General features: G+C 39.1%; 1 protein-coding gene across 1 annotated transcript in view; it reads right to left on the bottom strand.

Annotated features, from left to right (window-relative positions):
- Positions 1–16,103, bottom strand: part of Qrsl1 (glutaminyl-tRNA amidotransferase subunit QRSL1) — a 37,287-nt gene that overhangs the window by 16,182 nt on the left and 5,002 nt on the right. The window contains exons 2-5 of the mRNA XM_003466008.5: positions 9,518–9,677; positions 9,118–9,216; positions 7,857–7,953; positions 3,025–3,207 (exon numbers count right to left, since the gene is read on the bottom strand). Coding sequence (XP_003466056.2) covers positions 3,025–3,207; positions 7,857–7,953; positions 9,118–9,216; positions 9,518–9,677 — 539 coding nt within the window. The remainder of the gene's footprint in view (positions 1–3,024; positions 3,208–7,856; positions 7,954–9,117; positions 9,217–9,517; positions 9,678–16,103) is intronic.

Below are 16,103 nucleotides of genomic sequence, written 5' to 3'. Positions count from 1 at the left end.
GTCTGCAAATAGGTAAGCAAATATTCTACTACTCAAAGGCAGAGTTAACATTTTGACATATTCAACTCTTTTTTGAAAGTGTATTTTTTCATAGTTGAGATCATTCTGCAATCACAAGTTTCAATCCCTTTTTGGCTTATTGTGAGACTTTTATCCTATCATTAAAATTACTGCAAATTTAAATTATGTACAGTATGCCATAATATAAACCTCAGTATTATAAAGTATAATCTCTTATCATATACATACAAATTGCATACTTTTCTTTCATGCTGACATTTAAGATAAGTCAAATTAATGATAATTTGACACACTAAACACATCACTCCCAGAACTCAGATGTAATCCTTTTACTCACTTAGATATCATGAGTAAAGATGTACTATAATTTATATAAACATGTATGTTGTTCTTAGCTATATAATAAGTATATAATAACTTTGTAATGAATACTTTTTTTTTTTTTTTTTAGCACTGGGGATTAAACTCACAACCTTGTATTGCCAGGCAGGCGCTTGTGTCACTGAGCTGTATCCCAGGCCCATATAATGAACGCTTTTATTAAACATAAGTTTTTGCTCAGATATCTCCTGAGACAAAGTTAATGGATGAAAGTGTCTGCTTACTATTATAAGTTCTTGATTTATATGATAAAAGTTATTTGTTAAGAAAATTACCCAATTTGTATTCCCAAATGCAGTGAATCCAACTGTGTTTTGTTTCAGTACCATCAATGAAAACTTTGGTAATACAATTTTTTGAATACTTTTTCACATTTCTATTTTCATATTTCATATTTATATTACTAACTACAAAGTGACTATTCACTTCTTTAGTCACTTACCTAAAGTATGTACTATTCTGATTTAAAAAACAAAAAGCAAACTAACTTTGAAATAAGCCAAAGACAAAAATACTACAGGATACCACATTCGCATGAGCACCCAGAGTATGCAGCCTCATAGAGACAGCAAGGCGAAGGGCTGTTTCCAAGGACCAGAGGAGGTTGATGGGTTTCAGTGTTGCAAGATGGAAGGGTTCTGAAGATTATTTTCACATGACATAGCTGACACTACTGAATTACAGACTTAAATGTGGTTAAGATGATAGATTTTATGTTTATTTTGCTCCAACTAAAAGGAAATTTTAAACAACTGAGAAATTATTTCTGGTAGAAAAATAATACACAACTACTACAAAAATTAAAACATCATACCAGTATATGATAAAGTCAAATTTCTCTTACCACAGCTCTTATAACAGCCTATTCTATGTCTTGATATACGTTCATCCACACAGCCAGCACTTCTGTGTAATGACTGATACCCACGTCTCTGTAATTATTACTTTTAATAGGAAGAGGCCCAAGTATACTGTTTTGTAACTGTTTTTCACTTGACAAATTACCTTGGATAACTTTCCATGTCCTCATTCATTTTAGTGGTCCCACAGTATTCCCAAGAACTTTCCTGTTTTAAAAGTGTTACAAAAGAAACAAATGAAAGCCAGGTGGGAACAAGCAGAACACTTTACAGTGGGGGATGCATTCAATTCGCTGTCACTTAGGCCTGTGCTTCCACTGGGGACGTGTAAAGTGCAGCTCTGGACAAAGCAATGCTCCTAACAATAACACGGCATTTGTGCTCCGCAGAAAATGCAAATTATGTTTCTTTTCATTTAAGCTACAAAATCAGATTGTTGCTTTCACTATTTTAAAAGCGACATTCTCTTATTAGCATGCACTGACGGCTGTGTAAAAGCAAAACCCGCATTTCCATAGGAAGTATGTGTCAAAACGCCATCTTCTCAAAGCACGTTCCAAAAGACGAGTGCCAAGTGGGATGATGATGGAAAAAAGCATCTAATCCTGCAGGTCTAACTTGTCAGACCACTCATTAATATGAACGCCACCCTATCAAGTTCCACAGAGATGAAGTGAAATGGTTTTACTTGCTAACAGGATTTCAGGAAAACTAAAAAAACTGAAAGAAACTGACGCTCCGTAGCTCTAAAAAATATAAATAATGTATTGGCTGCAATGCTTATGAAAGAGCTTAATTTTAGTGGGTAACTATGGAGAGGTAAAATTACCGAAGTATATTCAATTTGGTTACGTGGAGATTGATAACATACCATAGCTTACTCTTCGTTAGAATGGTTAAGAAATGCTTTAAAAATGGAACTTAAGATATTAACCAATGAGCTCATACCAAGAACAAAGTATGACAGATAAAGAGAATCAGCTTCTGACAAGGCTGAAAAAATCTTAACGACAGATACCTGGCTGCGTATTTGTTGAAAACACTTTTAAATATCCAATTGATAAATATTAGGAACATTTTTTTCTTTTTAAACTTAGTTTGCTGAAAGATAAACCATTACTAGCTGGGTATGGTGGTGCATGTCTGTAATATCAGCACTCAGGAGGCTGAGGCAGCAGGATTGCTGTAAGTTCAGGACCAGCCTGGGCTACAAAGTGAGCTCAAGGCCAGTCCCAACTGCATAGTGAGACTGTCTCAAAAAGCAAAAAGCAAAAAGCATACAAACAAACAAACAAACAAAAAACAAAAACCAGGAATATATATATATATATACACATACGCACACATATATATGATAAACCATTACTAACAGCTCAGAAGCACTGAACTAAAGTCACAGTATTAGTCTATAAATGTTTGTACAATCAGCAAACATTTCAGTTATTTAAAAAATGAAATTCAATAGTCCATTTATGCTTACTGCTTTCTCTGCAAGATCTAATGAAATTATGTTTTAAAAATAATCAGCTACTATAAAGTAACTGTTATTTCAAATTAAAGTTCACTGTATAAAGCATATACATCATATGCTGTACAGGTGAGGGTACACTATTTAGCAGATGTAATTCTGATGTATTTGTGAGGACAAAAAGCTCACTAAGAAGTAAAATCCAGCGTATGAACCACTCTACGCTGGACTCCGTGCACCGTCCCTGACCCACGGCAGCAGGATGGTCTGAAAGCAGAGAAGAAAGCTTCTTACGCAAAGCAGGTGGCCGCCGCCACCGCAGCCGCGCTCCCGCCCGAGCTTCCTCCTGCGATCAGCCAGTCCTCATCCGCACCCCTGCGCTCACCCGGGGACCGCAGCCGCCTCTGTTCTCGGTACTGTTTTGAGTAACTCCAGGGGTTCTTCACTGGCCCAAATGCACCATCCGTGCTTCCAGACCTGAGGTGAAGAGGTAAGGTCAGATGCCCTGCTAATCTGATGTGAAACTCACATCCTGGGCTGCCCGGTACTTGCTCTGACACTTGCAGCTTTTACTAACCCGCATAGCTGGGAATGGAAACGCTCAGAGGCTTGCTCAGTGCCGCCTTTCCTGATTCGGGTGAGGCGGTGGTGGATGGAGGGAGAAAACCAGTGTGCTCAGAAAAGATCTATTTCATCCCCGTGATCACCCAGGAGAACCAAAACTGACTTCCCTGGGGAGTCACAGTCCTCCAGTCCCACAGAGGCACAAACATTCAAACACAGTAGTTAGGAACGTCTTGAAGAAATCACTCCCTTAATCAGAAATACTAAAAGCATCGTAAGCGGAATGCTAATAACTTGTTTTTAAATTTTAAAATGTCATCCTCATAAACTGCAAAAATAGAAATAAAACACTTTTATCCTTTACCCAGCTGACCTGTTGTTAATACTGTCTACGATTTGTTTTATCATTTGTATGATCTGTGTATCTCTGCACACATTTTCTTTCCTGAATGATGTAACAGTGATTTATATACATCATCGCCCTTTAAATACTTTATTATGTATTTAGTATGAATTTCCTAAGGATATTTTTGCCTTACAGTCACAGTACAGTTATCACAGTAAAATTCACATCAATACAATACCATACGCAGATTCATTTTTAATTTTTTTGATACAGGGTCTCATATGTAGTTTTATTAATAAGAGTCTTGAACTCACTATGTAAGACAAGCTGGAGGTGAACTTCCAGGGATCCTCCTGCCTCAGCCTCCGGAGTGCTAGAATTACAGGTGTGCACATCATGCTAATTGGAATCTGATTTTCTCAGCTGGTTCAATAATGTACTTTGTAGCATATTATCTAAGATCAAGTTCAGAGTCAGGTATTACATTCAGCTATCATTGTCCCTTTAAGCCTCTTTTTTTCTTTTCCATTATTTTATCAGTTTTATTATTTTATCTTTATGGACACTGGGCTATTTCCAGTTTAGGGCAATTGTGAACAAAGCTATTACAGGTTTTAGACTGCAAACCAGGGCTTTTGTGTAAATACCTAGGACTGGGACTGTAAGGTGTATGGTAAATATGTGTTTAGCTTCACAATAAACCACCAAATTATTTTCCAAAATTGCATTCCCTCTCAGACATGTATGAGAAACAATTTTCTCTGTATCCTTGTCAGTATCTGAAACTGCCTATTTTTTTTCTTCTGTTTTTTTTGGGGGGGGGGTGGTACTGGAGATTGAATCCAAGGCTTTTGCACTGAGCAAAACCCCAGTCCGTTTTCTTATTTTTATTTTGAGTCAAGGTAGTCAAGGTCTCTTTAAATTCCTCAGACTGGACTCAAAACTTATCCCCCTGCCTCAGCCCAGAGAGCCAGGATCGCGGGTGTAAACCACCACTCCTAGCTAATTCTGTGATTTCAGTAAGTGCTACATGTCTCAGTGTGGTGTAAATGTGCATTCTACTGACTAATGATATAGCATTTCTCTGTGTGTTTATCATTTTAATAAAATGACTGCTTAAATCTTCTGCCCATTTTGTAAAACACAGGGGTGATTTCTTATTGAGTTGGAAAAAGTTCTTATACATTTTTGGATACCAGCTTTTTTTTTTTGAGACAAGATCTCACTGTGTAGTTCAGGCTGGCCTTGAACTCACAGTGACCCTCCTGACTCAGCCTCCTGAGTGCTGGGGTTACAAGTGTGTGACCACCATACCTGGCCTGGATACTAGTCCTTGCAAATGTTCTGCAAATATTTTCTCTGTCTGTTGCTGCTTTTTCATTTTTAGCAGTTTCTCTTTTTTTGGTACTGGGGATCAAACTCACCACCTCGCATTGGCCAAGCAGGCACTCACACCGCTGAGCTAAATCACCAGCCCCTACTAGTCTATTTCAAAGATTGGAGGTTCTCAATTTTTCTCTTCTCGTTAGGTGCTGGGAAATTGAATCCAGGGCCTTACACATGCTAGGCGAGCACTTGGCCACTGAAATATCTGCAGACCAGAAGTTCTACTTAACAAAATCTAATCTATCATTTTAGGTTTTTTTTGTCTTTTTCCTTTTTATCGATACTGGGGATCGAACTCACAACTGCCTGCTTGCAAGGCAGGCACTTATGCCGCTGAGCTAAATCCCCAGCCCCGAATCTATCATTTTTCAAATGCATTTATCCTTCATGTGTCCTCAGATTACCTAACTTAAGGTCACAACAGTGTTTTGTTAAGTTTCCCCCCTAATTTTATAATTCTAGGTTTTACTTTCCTTAGCCTCTTTTGACGGGAACATTTTCCCAGCCTTTGTTCTAATGCGCCAGTTTAATGGAAGGCGTCTCACTTTGGATTTGTAAGTGTCTTCCTGCTCTTAGGTTTAGGTTCTACACTTTGAACAGCTGAGCACCACACAGGTGACAGTGCGTCCTCGGAGAGTCACATGAAGTCTGCCTCCCCTTCACTTGTGATGAAGGCAGGGGCTTAAAAATCTATGTTTCAGTTTATGTCCATAGATGAGTTCATTAAACATATACTGCCGAGTGCCAAGAAATACCCCTGGGAATGTGAATCAAGTCTTCTGTGAACAGAATTAAGCAGGTACCACACGTAGTTAACAAGGGGAAACAAGAGTGCTTTTCGTGAAAAGCTAAATAAATGCTTTCCCCCAAGATCAAGAACAAGGCAAAGAAATTTGGTTCCTACCACTTCTATTCAATATGGCAATGAAGGTACTAACTAGTGCCGTAAGAGAAGACAAAGAAAAGCCGAAGAAAATTGTTTCTATAAATATAAAATAGTTCATAGTTCAAGGAATCCACAAAGATCAACTAAAACTAATCAGTGGCTTTAACAAGGTCATGTGATATGAGGTCAATAAAGAAAAGTAAATTATATTTCTATGTACCAGCAATAAACATTCCAAAATTGAAAAACATACAATTTTTCTCCTTTGGTTGTACCGAGGATTGAACCCAAGGGCTCAAACACAAGGCCAGGTGCTCGGTCTCTAACTACATCCTCAGCCCTTCTTTTGTTTTCTTGAGACATGGTACCACTATATAGTTTAGGCTGGGCTTGAACTCATGACAGTCCTCCTGGTTCAGCCTTCTGAGTGCTGGGATTACAGGCATGTGCTGCCATTCCTGGCTCCCAGCCCCTTTAAATTTGATTTTGAGATAAGAGTCTTGTTAAGCTGCTCAGAGGCCTTAAATGTATGATCCTTCTGCCTCAGCCTCCTGAGTAATAAGCATGTATCACCAAGTTTGGCCACGCCATTTTCTATAGTTTTTTAGAAAACATAAAACACTTGGGAATACCTTAAGGAAATCATATGATTTATATACATAAAATGACCAGAATTATAGATTAGCAGAAAATCATAACACTGTTAAGAAAAAATACAATTTCATTTAATGCAGAGATACAAGATGTGTGGAGGAGACCTGTATGAAGATGCTAATTATGAAGACACCAATTCTTCTCAAGTTGATCTACAAAAAAACCCAAAAAACAAAAAACAAAAGCCCCACACACTCTTTGGTATAAGAAAAAGCTGGTTACAGAAGCATTTTACCTACACTATATAAAACAGTTTGAAAAGGGCAGAATTGGAGGACTCTCACTCCCTAATTTCAAGGCTTATTATAAAGCTACAATAATCATATGATACTGAAGTAAAAAGAAATAGAAACAGTCCACCATTAGATCTTTATGCATGTGTCTGAATTCTAACAAAAAGAAGCTAAGGTAATTTATTTTGGTGGTGGAGAACTAGAAATCTAACTCAGGATCTCACGCATCTCAGGAAGGCACTTATGCAGCTGAGCTATATGCCCAGCCCAGCACAGGTAATTTAATGAGGAAATTAGCTGGTTTTGCAAAGAGTGCTAGAATGATTGGTTATCTATAGGGGGAAAAAAACCCTCTATTTACACCATATATAAAGCTTAATTCAAAATGCATTACATGTTTAAATGTAAGAGCTAAAACTATAAGTTTGGGGGCTGGAGGTTTAGCTCAGCGGCATAAGCGCCTGCCTTGGAAGCAGGCAGTTGTGAGTTCGATCCCCGGTACCGATAAAAAGGAAAAAGACAAAAAAACAAAAACAAACAAACAAAAAAGCTATAAGTTTGGTAAAGATTTCTTAGGACATACAAAGCATGAATCATAAGGGAAAAGAATAAATAAACTAAACTTCATCAAAAATTACAACTTCTACTCTTTGAAAGGCATTTTCAGAGAATCAAAACTCAAAGGTTGGAGAACACATTTGTAAACCACTTATCTGATAATGGATATGAATCCAGATATATGGAAGAAATTTTACAACTCATTAATAAGATAAACAAGAGGAATTAAAAAATTGGCAGCAAAAATTTGAATAGGTATGAATGGCACAGTAAATACGAAAAAGTGGTTTAGCATCATTGTTCAGGAAAGTAATGCAAATTAAAATCAAAATGAGGTAAGTCTATGTATTTACTAGATAACTAAACATAATCTCACTGCAAAACTAAGAAAGTGGCATTAGAATCCTCAGGTAATGACCCAATGATTTTAGACACTTCCATTTAATGAAATTAAAGGCACAGACAGGAGAAAGACAGAGAAAATTTGGATTTTACTTACCCCATAGCAAACTCATCTAAATTTGTTTTTCCCATTAGTACAGCTCCCTGATCCAGCAACTTCTGAACTACTGTAGCATTAAAAGGTGGTATATAACCTGAAAAGAATTTAGTTATTTTTATGATAGGAAAAAAATAGTGAACATGTAAATCATACATAGAAAATAAGGTTTTAGGACTGGGGTACAGCTCAAAGGCACAGTGCCTGCCTGGAAAGTGTGAGGTCCAGAGATCACGTCCTGGTTCAAAAAACGAAACAAAACAAAACAAAACAAGAAACAGAAAATAAGATTTTAAAACAGAATTAAACAAATGACATGTTAATTATTCCTAATTTGAACAGTGATTATACTTTTTCTAAGTTAATTTTTTCTCCAGCCAACTGTACTTTTTCCATATTCAGTAGTTTTATAATCTAAAAACACTGATTTTAAGTTAATACTATGAAATATTGCATGAGACTCAGAGATATAACCAATACATTTGAAATCTGTAATTCCAAATTATTATTTTGCTTATTGTATCTGACTTTTTTTCTGAGGTGACATTAAATGGTAATTTTTAGGTAGTTCTCATTAGAATAGATCAGTTTCTCAATTAAAATTTTCTGGGCTGGCGATATAGCTCAGTGGCACAGCACCTGCCTAGCAAGCGAGAGGTGTTGAGTTTGATTCTTGGCACAAAAAAGTAACAATCAATTAAAATTTCCTGTCTACTGAAAAGCTTAGCATATATTCCAAGGCAGTTAATAAGAGCCCACTTATTAGAGAACCTCAGGATACATTCCTCTTAGATCATTATTTTTAGCGTGTAGTACTATGAATAACCTTTTCTTTCCATTTCTTTTTCCTCTTGGATCCAAGTATCATGATAGCACGCCAGCTACTGACTTACCAGACGGTGGGAATAAAGCTAAGCATCACTGGCTGATTCTGCGGAAACACCCGGAGAGGAAGGCCTGCTGATGAATCCGTGTCCGCAGGGGTGATGACAGTTCACATTTACCCCCTTATTTTCAAGGGGCTGGACACAGAGGTCACTTAGCACACCTCAGAGATTTCTAAAACTTGTGAAATAGCATTTGTTTATTAAACTGGCCTACCTCTAAATAAACAGTAATTCCTATTTCCATCAAAGATGCAAGCTACTTAGGATTATCATGGTTCTTGAGCATCTAGGATTATCGTGGTTCTTGAGCATCTTTAAACTGAGAAGGGCCTGTTTTTCTCAAATCATTAGTGCTCTGGTCAGTCACATTTTACCTTTCAGCATATTTGATGCACACGTTGTCTCGATGCCAGCTGTGCTAAAGTTGTCTTTTACCGCCACAGGAATTCCGTCTAATTCCCCGAGTGACTGACCTGCATCAGGGGACAGTGGTTCACAATATAATGGGACATTAATATGGTACTAGTTTTTATAATCACTACTAATTTTGGCATTAAACCTGCTTTCAGGAATCAAATTTATGTTGAAACTATTATCGTTGGACATTATAAAGCATCACATATCCATTAGCCTCAATCTTATTAAACCTCAGCCAAGTTTTTTCAATAGGGTGTTTTATGTTTAAACATCTGCTTGCTAAATGGAGGCAACTATATCCAAGTTAAACTCCTTCTTTGGAGATATAAGAATTAAGTATAATTGAAAGAAATTTACCTTTCTTGTATCTTTTTTCTGATTCTTCAGCCTGCTTTAAGGCCACCTCGTATGACACAGTAATGTAAGCATTTAGAAACTTGGTCTTCTGGATAACGGAGAGACATTTCCGACACAGCTCTGTTGGTGTAATCTGGCCTTGTTTCAGTGCCACAGAAACCTACAATGTACACAATTAAACCTCTCAACCGAGCGTGGAGAAAGAAGTGCAAATATTATCCTGAGAGGGTAACACAGTGAAAAAACAATTTTAAAGTGAGGGTTAGGTTAACAAGCAACAGACTGTGCCAGCCCCCATACCTGGTAAATGAAGAGCTGTGAGCTGACCAGCTTGGGGATGAGATGCAGACCCAGCAGACTTCTCCCTAGCTAGTTGTTATGGTTGATACCTTGTATCAACTTGAAAAGTCCAGGAGCTTCACTAAGTAACTTAGCAGCTCTACATCCTGGTGTACAGAACAATGGCTCTACAACTTTGTTCACTGTGTCAATTTGACAAGGTCAAAAGTTTAATTGAGTGATTCAGCAGGGAGCCTGGGTTCTCACTTTGTAAACATTCTCAGCCTGTGCAAGAGGAGGGCACAGAGATGGTGTGAGTGCTACACCCATCCAAGGGACTTAGCTTAAGGGAGGAAAAGACCACTGCTCTTCCCTGCTTTTTTGCTCTGGCTGATTTTGCTGCCTGGAAGGGTGGCCCCTGTGCCATGCCATCCTGCCTTGGAGCTAGCTGACTATGGACTGAAACCTCCACAAACTGTGAGCTAAATAAACCTTTCCTTCCTTAATTTTGGGTGTCGAGTATTTTGTCTCAGCAATGGAAGAAAAACAAGTAAGACACTGGCTAATCTTTCTATTTTTCTTTCTTCCTTTCTTTTTAAAAAGCTAATTCTGGCTAACTCTCCAATTTAGGCTTGAACAAATGATAGTAATAGTTTAGGAAAGTCACCCTGGCCAGGGGCTGAGGCCTAGCTTGGTAAAGAATGGGTTAGACGGGGCTGGGGATTTAGCTCAGCGGCATAAGCACCTGCCTTGCAAGCAGGCGGTCGTGAGTTCGATCCCCGGTACCGATAAAAAACTAAAAAGACAAAAAAAAAAAAAAAAAGAATGGGTTAGACATTATGTATAAGGAGGTGTTTGGCTGCAATGTAAGAAGTCCAGAGTGAAAAAAGAGAAGTGAACTGTACAACCTCCTACAGGACTTGATGGCTCTTTAAAATCTTTATAATTGGGGTCAGGGATATAGCTCAGCAGCAGAAGCACCTGCCTGGCAAGTGCAAGGTCCTGAGTTCAATTCCTGATACCAAATAAAATAAAATAAAATAAAATAAAATAAAATAAAATCTTTACAATTATTGTAGGATTCAAATATGAACCACTTTGAAGTGACAGGAATGCTTATACAGATTCAAAAGCAAGTAAAAAATACTTTCTTTGAAATTCTGTTTATTGTACAGTAGGAAAGCTAGTATAGAAAACATTAAAATAGACTGTGTCATGGGCTAGCAGTGATAGAGCACATGCTCAGTCAGCATGCAGGAAGGCCTGGGTTCAGTCCTCGGTGCCACGAACGCAACTCTGTGAAGCTGGATGTGGTGGCACACACCTGAAATCCCAGCATTCTGGGGGGCCAAGGCAGGAGGGCTGTAAGTTCTAGCCCAGCCTGGGCAACTTATTGAGCCCTTGACTGCAAATAAAAAGTAAAAACGGGACTGGGGACATAGTTCAGTGTGAAGCCCTGAATTCTGTCCCCAGTACTGGAAACAAACAAACCAAACTGCATGAGAAGTGACCAGTGACCAGAACCTCTATTACCGATATGAAGTAAGACTTCAGGTGAAGTGATGATTATTTATATTTCTTATAGGAAGCAGTATGTACTTGCTAATCAGATAAAAAGAGTGAATAACAAGAAGTCAAAGAGGACACCAAAGCTTTGGAGATTGTTTAAAAAGAGATTATTCACTGAGATTATAGAGTTCAAAGACGAGGGGGTAGGGAAGAGTAATACTGAATATTTACTAAAAGCCAAGTATTACTGTTGCATATATATTATCAACAATCACACAAGTTAGGTATCATCAACCTCATTTCACAGATGAAGAAACCGAAGCTCAGAGACACTGAGTGATCTGTCTAAAGGGATACAAATAGTAAAGGACAGAGTGACTTCATAGTACAGTAGCTTCACCATTTCCTCCTGGGGAGGTTGCCAGGGATCAAACTGCCCGTTTCACCATTTCTATTTCTAGGAGAATTTTAGTTTGTGCTTCAAATTGATGGCATTTTAACAAGTCTTCCATGCATCGTGCACTAGACATGTGCGTTTAAGGGGGAAATTAGTTACTGAATACATCATCCAGCAGTGGCATTCTGCGGCCTGAAGGTTTACATGAACACAGCAGGGGGAGAGGCCACCGAGGGGACCCCTGTCAGGCGGAGAAGGGTCTCCAGAGTGATTCAGGGACGGGGGCGGCCAGTTGCCTTGACTTGAGTAAGGTGATCTAGAAACAAGAAGAGATGTTAAATGGCTTGTAGGAAATGTAAACTCCTTAGAAGAAGCTAAAAAGAAAGAAAAGATAGTTTTGCGTTCCAATATCATGAATGGTGAACAGGCAGAAAGAAGACAGGGCTGGGCTGGGTGAAAGTCAGACAAAGCAGGCCAAGCACATGGCGCAGCTACAAGAGAAACCCGTCGGCCACCTTTTCCTTCCAAGCTTTCTAATGCCTACTGTCCGCAAACGCTGACCTGCTAGCCAGGATCCAAATAAGCGCTAAGGACTTCAGAGTGATTAGATGGGCAAGAAACACAATCATGGAAGAACACTCATGTTCAATGGTGACCTTCATTACAATCACTTTCAGGAATTTATATTTGAGGAAATCATGAAGGGAACCAGAAATGAGAAGTGAAAAGAGAGATGCTAATTAGTACAATGGACTCGGCGTCAGGAGCGTGAAATGGAAATCCTGCGCGTCCCCCGGGACAGAGCTGCAGGTGCCTTAACACAAAGCAAAGGCAACTTCGAAATTTTAATTAAAAAACCACGCTCTCTCCTCGCCTTTCGTTCCCTAAGGGGAACCGGCCCATCTCCGGAGGCCACTGCTTCCTGTTTTCACTGGGATCCACCTTGTGTCAGAGTCCACGGTGGTGGCAGGAGTGCATGCAGGTGTCCCCGGTGCCTCGCTCCCCTGCCTTCCCTGGGAAAGGCCAGCTCGTCTGACCCACATGCCCTGGACAGTATAGTACTCTCCTCCTGTGTGTGTGTGTGTTAGTTTCTCTGGTACTCCCTTTTCTTTATGGTAACTGATTTTAGTACCAAGCCATCATCTTTGTTACCACTTTCCCGTTGCATTGCCTTCAGATTTAAAGTCTGCGTGCACTGACATCGGGTCTGACTTTACTCAAGCTTTCCTTGATCTCAGCACACTTACCACAAGGAGATTATTATTATTATTCATATCCATAAAATCTAAATCTCAGTTTTAGCCATGTCACATCTCCTGCCCCCTTTCTATTCCTGTAGCCATCAAGCCCACGACCACAAGGAAATGGGTTCCACCAGTAATCACTGAGGGAGAAAGAGGGCCCCAAACCCCTGAAACCACAGCGCTGGCCAATGCCAGGATTTTAGCTTTGTGAAACCGAACACAGAACTCAGTTGCTTCATGCTTGGACTACTACTAACCGTCATGAAGCATTCCATATTTTTACTTAAAAAAATTAGATCATCGAAAATAAAAGACTCAAGGGGTTACAGAAATGACACTTCACAGAAGTACAAATGTTCAACAAATATATGAAAAAAATGTTCAATGAAAACAATGTTAAGATTCTTCCTGACTCCAGAAAGAATGGCAAGTCTCAAGAAATCAAAAGTGATAAACGCTGGGGAAGCTGTGGTGAAAAAGGAACCCGCCCGCATTGCTGGTGTGAATGTAAACTAGCACAACCGTTCTGGCTGTCAGGACAGAGATTTTTTCAAAGAGCTAAGATTGGAAATTCCATGTGACCCAGCTATCTCCCTTCTAGGCATCTTCCCCAGAGGGCTACAGCCACCATGTGCAGCAATGCATGAGTATCAATGTTTGCAGCAGCACAGTTCATAGTGGCTAAACCCTGGAAACAGCCTGCATACCCACCAACAGATGACTAGACAAAGAAACTGTGGCATCTACACATAATGGCATACTGCTCAGCTGTAAAGGAAGACACACGAGACAATGGGAAAATGGAGGCACCTGGAAAATAGAATGCTGAATGAAATAAACCAGACACCCAGCTTAGGTACCACATGGGAGCTCTCATTTGAGGCAAAACACAAAGAGATCATAAAGGGTGGACAGGAGACAAGGAATGGATCTCTTGCAAATGGGAAGGAGTCCAAGAGACTAAGAGCAGGGGTGAGGGAGAGGGGAAGGGGAAATAAATGGCGATATACCACATGCAGGAAACCAGCAGACTCCATGAATATAAAACTTACATTCCATAAACATCAACAAGCATTAATAACATCAAGAATGAAATGAGGGGGGCTGGGGATTTAGCTCAGCGGCATAAGCGCCTTCACAGCAACTGCAAGGTCATGAGTTCGATCCCTGGTACCACAAAAAAAAAAGAAAGAAAGAAATGAGGAAAGGGGAATTAGGAGAGAAGAGGGGGGAAAGGATTAAAAAGAAGTTGTATTATGTACCCACCCCCTAAGATGACAGTAGACTGCATGTTCTGCACACATGTACTAACGACCAAAAAAAAAAAGATTAACGGCTCTAAAACAAAACTCTTGGTTTTTTAACTTTGGTGTTTGGGAAAACTGAGTTTCTGGACCCCAGGGCAAAAAAAGAGGAACTGAAAAGGTCTTAACACCATAGCTCAGAAGAAAGAAAGAGTTAAGTAGTCAAGAAGATGCCTCCTCTTTAAACAGATGTACTGGCCTCCATGAATCATCTACAAAATGTTGCACATCTTATAAGAGTTCATTAGCAGTGTGTGCTTCATTGGAAAGAAGATAGTGTTAGAACACACGGGCGATTCTTTGGACTTCTGGGAAGTTAAAGGAAGCAGGTAAGCAGGGTTGGTCACCAAATAAAATTGATGAAGTCAATGCAAAACAAGAAACTCTCAGGGGCTGGGGATTTAGCTCAGCGGCATAAGCGCCTGCCTTGCAAGTGTGCCGTCGTGAGTTCGATCCCTGGTACTGATAAAAACGGAAAAGACAAATAAATAAATAAATAAACTCTCACAGAGTGCAGAGGAGAGGGCCACAGAAATGAACATACGAGAAAAGAGACACGTAGAGGCCTGTGCAGGACACACAATCTCTGTGTACATGAACACACGAAATAGACAACACAAAAGGTGCAAAAACAGTAAGTAACAAACTTACTGAAGAAAACTTTCCAGAGCTGATGAATGAAGTAAGCCTGCAAATTCGGACGGCTCACCGGAGTCTTTAAAGTGTAATGAAAGGGGGCAACATCTAGACAAATGCTGACGACTTGTTTAAATCTCAAGGACAAAGAAAATATTGTGCAGGTATCCAGATGGAGAAAGCTGGTTACCTGTAAAGTCAGATTACCTCAGAGTTTTTGCTTACAACTCTAAATGCCAGAAGATCATGGAACAATATCTACACAGTTTTAAGGGAAAATAATATTGAACCAAGAATTATATACTCTGTCAAGTTAGTATTTCTGTAAGAAAGCAAGTGGAAGACATTCTTAGATACCAAGGGGTTAAGCAAATATCTCAACCCATAATCTTCACTGAAAAATTTGCTAAATGATTTACTGAATCCAACAGAATTAAAAAGAGTAGAGTGACAATTGTATGAAGGATTTGATAACCATTAAAGTAGTTAAAAACACAGCCAGGGATATTATTCAGTGGCACGAGTGCCTGGCAAATACAAGGTTCTGAGTTTGATTCCTGGTACCAAAAAAAAAAAAGTAAGAAGCATGAAATATAAAATTGTTAAATATAGGACAATAAACCTAAATGCAAAATTTTCAGCTTATATAGTTGTAAATTGTTAAACTGCATGCCAAACAGTCAATGTATTGGGCAAATACTTTTTTATCTTTTTGAGACAGTTTCACTATGCAGTTCAGGCTGACCTTGAACTCAACTTTGTAGCCCAGGCTGGCCTTGAACTCACAGCAATCCTCCTGCTTAGGCCTCCCAAGTGTTGGGATTATGGGTATGTGCCGCCACACCCGGTGCAAATACTGCTTCGTTTCTACCAAATTATGTTACAAAAATGCCAAGTATATGTTAGCTAAAAGTGCTTCATCACTGCAGACAGGCCTAGTATAGTAAAGACATTCTACATGTTAATCTGGCAAAATTGGAAAGTGATAGTTTTACTTCCCCTCCCCCCCAAAAAACTAGCAAGTTCATAAATTAATTCTGAAAATGTAAAGAGGAAATTTCCAAAGCACTAGATGGACAGGTGGATATATTTAAAATACTGAGCTGAGAAAACCAGTAATTATTACATCAGTGGCAGTTCATGTAAGTTAATTTGTCATTGCATTGTTGACAAAAATAGAAGCTATACATTCTAAATTTCTGGGATTGAAAAGAATA

Source organism: Cavia porcellus, unplaced genomic scaffold (genome assembly GCF_034190915.1).
Source record: "Cavia porcellus strain 051 isolate PalLab524CR breed Dunkin Hartley unplaced genomic scaffold, mCavPor4.1 scaffold_7, whole genome shotgun sequence".
Lineage (NCBI taxonomy): Eukaryota > Metazoa > Chordata > Mammalia > Rodentia > Caviidae > Cavia > Cavia porcellus.
This window is presented reverse-complemented; position numbering and strand designations above follow the sequence as displayed.